The sequence below is a fragment of the Anarrhichthys ocellatus genome, unplaced genomic scaffold (assembly GCF_004355925.1).
Source record: "Anarrhichthys ocellatus isolate YVR2014 unplaced genomic scaffold, GSC_Weel_1.0 scaffold26, whole genome shotgun sequence".
Lineage (NCBI taxonomy): Eukaryota > Metazoa > Chordata > Actinopteri > Perciformes > Anarhichadidae > Anarrhichthys > Anarrhichthys ocellatus.
Window position 1 is genome coordinate 3,831,564 of NW_022280056.1, and position 7,795 is coordinate 3,839,358.

General features: G+C 43.8%; 1 protein-coding gene across 1 annotated transcript; it reads left to right on the plus strand.

Moving 5' to 3' along the window:
* Positions 1–3,564: 3,564 nt before the first annotated feature.
* Positions 3,565–6,227, plus strand: b9d1 (B9 protein domain 1). Its single transcript, XM_031862102.1, has 7 exons — positions 3,565–3,736; positions 3,817–3,885; positions 4,132–4,243; positions 4,335–4,431; positions 4,577–4,639; positions 5,060–5,127; positions 5,515–6,227. Exons 1-7 carry the CDS (start codon positions 3,674–3,676, stop codon positions 5,670–5,672), a joined length of 630 nt encoding a protein of 209 aa, XP_031717962.1. The 5' UTR covers positions 3,565–3,673; the 3' UTR covers positions 5,673–6,227.
* Positions 6,228–7,795: the final 1,568 nt, after the last annotated feature.

Sequence of the window (7,795 nt, forward strand, 5' to 3'; positions counted from 1 at the left end):
GCCCCGGAGACCGGCTGCTGTGGAATTAAAAGGACCGCTTCAATAGAAGTTGAGTTTAGTTCAGTAGTGTATTTCTAAAGCTAGAAAACAGAAACAGCATGTTGGCATCAGCAGCAATGCGATGCTCAGGGAATATTTCTGCTCATCATAATTCCTTCTGGCGCTGCGATCATAGACCGTATATAAGAAGTGGACGTAGTTTGTTGTTCGTCACCATCTTTCTTTTTGCAACCAACGAACGGAAGTGACCATATTAGGAGTGTGGAGGAGTGACGTAGAGAAGTCGTATACAGCTCTGGTAATGGCAGCAACCTGTCAATCACTGTAAGCCCCGCCCTAAAGCATCCCCTGCTTTATGGTCTGTTTGACTCTAAATGGACCATAATGTACTAAATGAACATCATGCTGTTTTGAAGAAGACTTGAAACTAGAGATTGAGACCATAAACTCATGTTTACAATGTTTACTGAGGTAATAAATCAAGAGAGAAGTAGAGTCATTTTCTCATAGACTTCTATACAACCAGAGGAGTCGCCCCCTGGTGGTCATTAGAGATAATGCAGGTTTGAGACACTTCTGCATTGGCTTCACTAGTCAGAACCGGAGGTTGCCGCCTGGCTGCAATCAGTTTAGTAATCCAGTGTGATAGTGGGCCGGCACACACAGTACCAGAGCTATGAAACTGAAGCAGCTTCAGGGCATTCAGCCTTCAATCATTTGATCATTTCCACCCAACAGATGCAACAAAGCGAAAAGGAGCGTGAGGAAAATGTCAATCAAGTGCAGTCCTGAGAGTGACACCTCCTTTTCTGCCAGTTTACAAACAGACTAATAGTTTCGTGAAAAACACTTTCCGTACTTCATCTGTCGCTCTTACGCTTCTTCCGCGTCCCTAATGTTGTTATTTATTCCCCAGCTGACTCCGTCTGCAGGTTAAGTGTCGGGGTTTTCTCTTCGGAGCACAGATCTGTGAACCAGTGCTCACGGACCGTTAGTCACACACAGTTTGGGACATTAACCTACATCAGCTCATCTCACTTCTAGCAAGCCTATTCTCTGTGTGTGTGTGTGTGTGTGTGTGTGTCCAGCCATTTGTAAACTAGATAAATATGACTCACAGAATGATACTTGTCATACATAATGTCTTGTGACTCTGTGTATGAGCGGAGTATGTGTTCTTGGTGAATCACTTACCCAGGAGACACCTGTGAAGGACACTTCAGCGAGACGTCTTCTCCAAGAAGCCGCCGCCTCCAGCACAACGAGATCCTTATGAGCTCTGCGACAGAGGAAATAATAATATCTCCATAAGAATGACATAACATAGGACACATGTAGTGTCTCTTTCAATCACACAGGGAGCTGTGAAGGGCACTGAAGTGTGTTCTCATGTTCAGTGATTAACAAAGAATCCCATTAAGTGTTTTCTGCCTCCCATAAGCATCCAGACAGGAAGATAAGATGTAACATTTGACGGGATGACGCCTGATTTGTGGGCTTCTGTTTGGAAACAAGTTTTCATGATTTGTGTGAGTTTTCAGGTAAAAACAAGTCCAGAGAAAATGAGATCCCAGATGACCGCTTTTGGACCGGCCGCTCTCGAGCGGCTTTAAATGGGCCGTGAGTCGTGAGGCTGCCTGACTCTAATCAGGCGTTTGGCAGAGAGAAGCAGGGCCACGGAGACGGAAGAGGAAACTAAAAAGGGGGTCAGAAAATAGAGAGGGGGGGAAAAAAAAAAGAGGGACAGGAAGGACGTGGGAGGAGGAGATGAGACGAGTGAATAAGAAGGAGATAGGAGAGGAATAAAGAGGGAGGAATGTTACAATATTAAATGAGGAGAAGGAGACGGGGAGCCGGTTGTGAGGAGGAGGAGGATGAGAAGAAGAGAAAATAGCCAGGACGTTGGGGAGAAAGAGGCGGGAGATGCTGGCGAGAGGAGAAAAAAAGAAAAAGGGAGGCGAGTGAAGATGAAAACGGGACGGGGGGGGGGGATTCGAGAAACAAAAAGACACTAAATTGGCAGGTGGAGAGGAAGGGAAGGGGAGGGGCCGGTGAAGTGCTGGGTGGGAGAGAGGGAGATGGTGGGATGGAGATGAAAAGTGACGGGGTGGTAGTGGAGAGATGGGGGGGGGGGGGAGGAAAGAGATGAGAGAGAGGGGGGGAGCTGAGGGAGTCAAAAGGGGGTGAAAGGACAAGATGGAGGAAGGAGTAAAGAATCAGTGAGAGGAGAAGTGTCATAATCACACTTATTATGGAATATTTACATGAATATCTCTGAGACACTGAGACTTTAGGATGGCTGGATGTTGGTGGCCTGTTTATTAATAATACTAATAAGTAATTTCTTCCCTGACTTTATTGTGGAAGGAGAGGACGAGTCAAGATGGGAGAGACGGGGCTAAAAAAATAATAACGTCACAAGCTTTGAGGAAGCAAATGAGCAGCGTAGTTAAAAAAGATGGAGGACGGAAAGAGAGCTGCTGTTTGGGCAGAAGTAAAAGGTCAGAGACTCGGGGGGGGGGGGGGGGGTCTGTGTGACAGCGGGACAGAGAGGTGGGGTAGCAGGCGGGGGGATTACTGGTGTGTGTGTGTGTGTGTGTGTGTGTGTGTGACAGAGCTGGTAGAAACAGTTGATTTCTAAAACATAATTATCCGAACAAAGGCAGTAAATGGATACTTAGCGTACTAATCACCCTTAAGTGTATTTAGAGCTTCCTTTATACGAGACCTCCCTCCTCTCAGCAGGGCGGTGGTGGGCCTTGTGGGACATCACACGTGGTCTACTGTAATTATTGTTTTCTACAGAGCAGCTCACAAAGATGTCTCAAAGATACTGTGGGTACAAATGTGGTGGGGGAATATAAAAACACCAACTCTTCCTGGTTCTCCTCAATGGTTCACAGCATTGGACAGAGTTATACTGCAAAGTTGTTAAAGTACATCTAGTTTATTTAACTTTATTTTAATTATTGAGTCTGGTTATTTTGGGGACTTGAGGATATGTGTAGCTTTGAGTGTCATACTAGTGAAGATGCAAATATTAGTTGCAAATAAAAATATTATGTCATCTTTATAAATTCAAAACTTTGTATGATAACATGATTGAGTTGCATGTGACAGAAGCAGCAAAGAGACTGTCAACAGTAAAGAAAGTGTCTTATTTTCAGTGTTAGCCAACTGTTACCTCTCCTATCATTGCATGACAGAACACCTCAACATAAGGTCTACTTACGTGTTGTTTCTGAAGCTTTCAACCACATTCCGTGGCCTTCTGCTCCGTTGTCATGCAATTTGATTAATAAAGAGCTCGCATGACGTTTCTATCTGAACTCACGTTGGTTTTGATTTAAGTAGCCATCTGTAACAATGATGTTCACCGTGTAGACGTTAGCTTCCGGTCCAGGTGGAGGCATCATTTGCTTCAGGTACGACTGAACCCTGAACAGCGTGGGTTGTGGTTACTTGCTACACTGTTGCCATCTTGTGGATTACTTCGCTAACCGCTTCGGTGCGTTCCGTTCGATATGAGCCTCGCAGGGAGCCGTAGGGAGCTGCAGCCGTCGCCCTAGCAACAGATAGGGTTTGGGTTGTTTGCTGTCAGGATTCTTCTAAACTGGGTTCAATTTGCTCCATAAAGACAACTTAAATCTCCAGGGTGCCGACGGAAGTCGCGATGGCTACGAGCAACCCGTCCGTGTTTCTTCTAACGGTTAACGGACAGATTGAGGGAGCAAACGTGAGTGTTAGCCTAGCAGCTAATTTAGCCATATAGCAGCTAATTTAGCAACCATATAAATGCATTGTTTTTTGTTTCAGTTTCCAGAGTACGACAACTTGTACTGCAAATATTGTTTTGTCTACGGACACGACTGGGCTCCCACCTCGGTGAGCAGAGGCTTCTTTATATGACGAATGGTTATGTTCAGAGTCACTGTAGTATTCTCAAGTTTAAAGTCTACTTTAACTTGCATGCATGTAGAAGCTCCTCTGCAGAGCAACAAAGTACTTATTATCTCAGAATTATAGATTGAAAAACACTTTTAATTTTGTCCAGACAACACAGAACCTTTTCCCACATGCATACAATCTTTTTAAATAACAGCTAACTCCTGTGACTCTGTTTCTCTGCAGGGGTTGGAGGAAGGCATCACTCAAATCACATGTAAAGGCAGTCAGTCTTCACACACGTTAATATGGAACTTCCCACTGGAGACAACGTTTAAGAGCACGAACCCCTCTGGATGTGAGACACACACATGCACGTACATACCACACAGAAATCATATTATGTATAAATTACACTCTGAATATATGACTTCACTTTTATTCCCCAGGGCCTCAGCTGGTGGTGAGTGTGTACGGTCCAGATGTGTTTGGCAACGACGTGGTCAGAGGCTATGGAGCAACACACATCCCCTTCACACCTGGACAGTCAGTATTACCTTCACCATTTATCTTTATCTTCTTTTTTTTAACGGACGCAGACCCAAGACACATTTGAGTCAGACTATTTCTTGCATTAACGTGACTCTTGTTTACTGTCCGTCTGAGAGGAATCTGTCATTTTATTTCTCAGACACACACGGACCATCCCCATGTTTGTCCCTGAGCCCACATGGAGACTTCAGAAATTCACGAGGTACGATGTGTGGACAGTCGTGTGTTTGTTTGTGTTCACTTTTCTGGTTTCTATCACAGCAGCTGTGGTGCTGCAGCTGATGAGCTGTGCCTGCTGGGGGGAAGCAGCCAGTATCTGAGCATTAGCAAATATTTACTGAGTCTTACTCGGGATTCAGTCTTAGTTCTGCACATTGGTGATACACGCACACACAAAAAGGTATTCACGGCTCCTTTCGACTCCCACCAACACAGCAGGCTATTAGAGAGGCAAAGGTGCACATCTGGACCTTTGGATTTGCAATTTAGATATCAACATTGGGAGCAGATGTTGTATTTGATCTGTGAAAGTGTTACAAGTTGATGTGGGATGCACTCTTCCTAGTTGTACTCACACAAACATTAACACTATAGGACTAACACGTCTCTCTCTCTTGTGTAGCTGGCTGTTGGGGCGGCGGCCTGAGTACACAGACCCTAAAGTAGTGGCCCAGGGAGAAGGCAGAGAAGGTTTGTTGTGCATTTCTCCGTCTGTATTAATTATGTTTACATTGTTAACAGTGACTTACAAGTTCAAACAGGAGATCTCGGCTCCTCGGAGAAACACAATCGAGATTTGAAACACAAATAAAACAAACTCCTTGAAGCAGACATTTTTAAAATGAGTCACTCATAAGAAGATGGGTTACTTGTAAGCTAATTTGGACCAGTATTATAGAAATACCTGTAGTGGTGGTCTGAAAGCAGAGACCTCTAATAAATAGCTATGGATGAGTAGATGATAATGTATATATCTGCTACAAAGATAGTACCAACGGTACATTATCAGGTTGAAATAGTTTCTATCTGTTCACGTAGTTAAACGTTAACTTGTCCTACTTTCTTGGTGTGTTGCAGTGACGCGGGTTCGTTCCCAGGGCTTCGTCACCGTCTCCTTCCACATCATCACTAAAGACATGAAGAAGCTGGGCTACGACACCGGACCATCGAGTTCTGCCAACACACCGTCCGCCACATCTGGCTGGTCGACAGAGGAACAACCGCACATCGTGTAATAACACGAGAGACTAAGAGACAAATAAGTGGTGCATTTTGGATGTTTAGCCTCCACGACACACGTTACACGTTAACCGACTCTGACCAATCAGAACACAGTGAGTCCTTTAACAAGTTTGTTTGTAGCCAAAATAAATGTATTTGAATTAGATTTCATGTAATGTCTTTTCAGATTTTTCAGTTTCTCTATTTTGTACTTTTTAAAATAAATACACTACCTCTGACTTGTTCGTGTTTGAATGCATTGAGCCTTGTACATTGTCTGGACATGTGCTTCAAAGGAATACACGCACGCAGACACTGGAGTGACGGAGCTGAAGTGATACACATTTTATTTTTGCAGCTACAGTCCTCGTCCCGCTGCGTTCGGTTGTTTAGATGCCGTTAAAATACCACGGTGACTTTTCCTACAAAAACCCATTACACAGAATAATAAGGTATACAGAGGAACAGTATGTTACAATAGTACAAATGATAAATTATATTATACAGTTATAATGCCAACAGGTTGAGCACGTATCCGATAAAAAAAAAAAAAAAAAAAGCAGCCTGCTCCCAGTACTATGAGAAGGGTAAATAGACAGACATGGAAAAGGTTAAAGGAGGCTGTTTATGCATATAAAGACAGTCAGTTAGTCCTCTTGATAAAAACATAGTGAATACATAGTAACACACAGAGGAGCTCGCTACACACAGCCCACATGTTCACTACACCATAGCCACCACTGTGAAGCTGCTGCCGGGGATCGAGAGACAAAGTGTTCCACTGCAGTGACGTCTGACCGTTCTCAGGAGTGCTGAACTTCTTTAAAAAGACAGGAAAGTTCTTTTTTGTTGTTTCATTGCATCCGTAACGACCGTTTTCACAACCGCTGCAGTAACGTTTGAAAGGTCAGGCCGCAGTGAAATCAAGGCCGGTGAGAGTGACACGTCTCAGCTAGAATATCATAGGAGCATTTCAATAAACAAGACTTTATTAGCAAAATACATCAAGTCTTCTCATTTTTTTTGTTTTACTTTTTCAACTCCCAATTTTTGCATATATTTAGTCGAAATTTAAAAACGTTTGCTGGTCTGCAAGGAAGTGTCACATCCATTCATTCAGGACCCCCAAGCATAGAAGTCCCCACCACCACCCTCAGCATCCTCGTCCTCTTTTAAAAGCATACACACCGGTGGAGCTGCCCCTCCTTTTGCCTGAGAGAAATGAAGGTCTGTGTTCGGTGGAAACACCAAAAGGGTCCTGCGGTGTCGCTATCATACCACAGCAGACCAGGAGGGGGCGCCAACTCACACCAAAAGAAACAAAAACACCTTCCACAGTGATAACACTGGCAGTGATATCAACAGAACCGGAGAGAAGGAGTACAAGTGACCTAAAGAGGAGAAGTGTCGCAATTCATCACATATATTTCATCAACCCACTTTTTTTTTCTTCTTTTTTTTTTTTTTTTTTCCAACCAATAGAAGACACGGAGACGCTCGGCTCGCTGTCGGTAAATGTGCCGATATTCAGCCAACAGTAACACTTTCTTACACAAACTCCTGAACAAACTGTAAAATAGCTCTGAAATATAAAATGTTATAACAATGGATCCATAAACAGAAAAATAAACGTCAGTGAAGTGTGACCCTACTGTTCAAACCCTCAGAAATCACAGTCGCTAGGACTTTGTGATAATAGTTGTGCTTCTAAGAGAAGAGTGACATAGCCTACCCATAGGGTGAACAAAACAAACTACAATGACAGAAAACAGACAAGAGAGAGAATGAAGATGATAAACGGCTCCGCTAGTACACAGCTCCAAAAACTCTGAAAGGCTCGGCTATGAATTTACATCCAACGAGAAAATAACAAGAAAAATTAACTACTGTTTGCTGCGGGACTCCCTGTGCTATCAATAGACCCATCCTGGAACAACCCTGTGTGTGTGTGTGTTTGTGTGTCCGTCCACCAGGTGATGTTCTTGTGGGTAGATTAGCAGTAAATCCACTCGGGAGGTAAACTCTCTTCAGGATGCCGAGTGGTTGACATGCTCTTTAAAACCCCGAAAACCCTCCTTGATATGTGGTTGCACACACACACACACACACACACACACACACACACACACACACACAC

Coding starts and splice junctions, on each gene's coding strand:
- b9d1 (XM_031862102.1), top strand. CDS start 3,674: ATGGCTACGAGCAACCCGTCCGTGTTTCTTCTAACGGTTAACGGACAG. Junction 4,244..4,334: donor GAGCACGAACCCCTCTGGAT/GTGAGACACACA, acceptor TTTATTCCCCAG/GGCCTCAGCTGGTGGTGAGT. Junction 4,640..5,059: donor AGACTTCAGAAATTCACGAG/GTACGATGTGTG, acceptor TCTCTTGTGTAG/CTGGCTGTTGGGGCGGCGGC.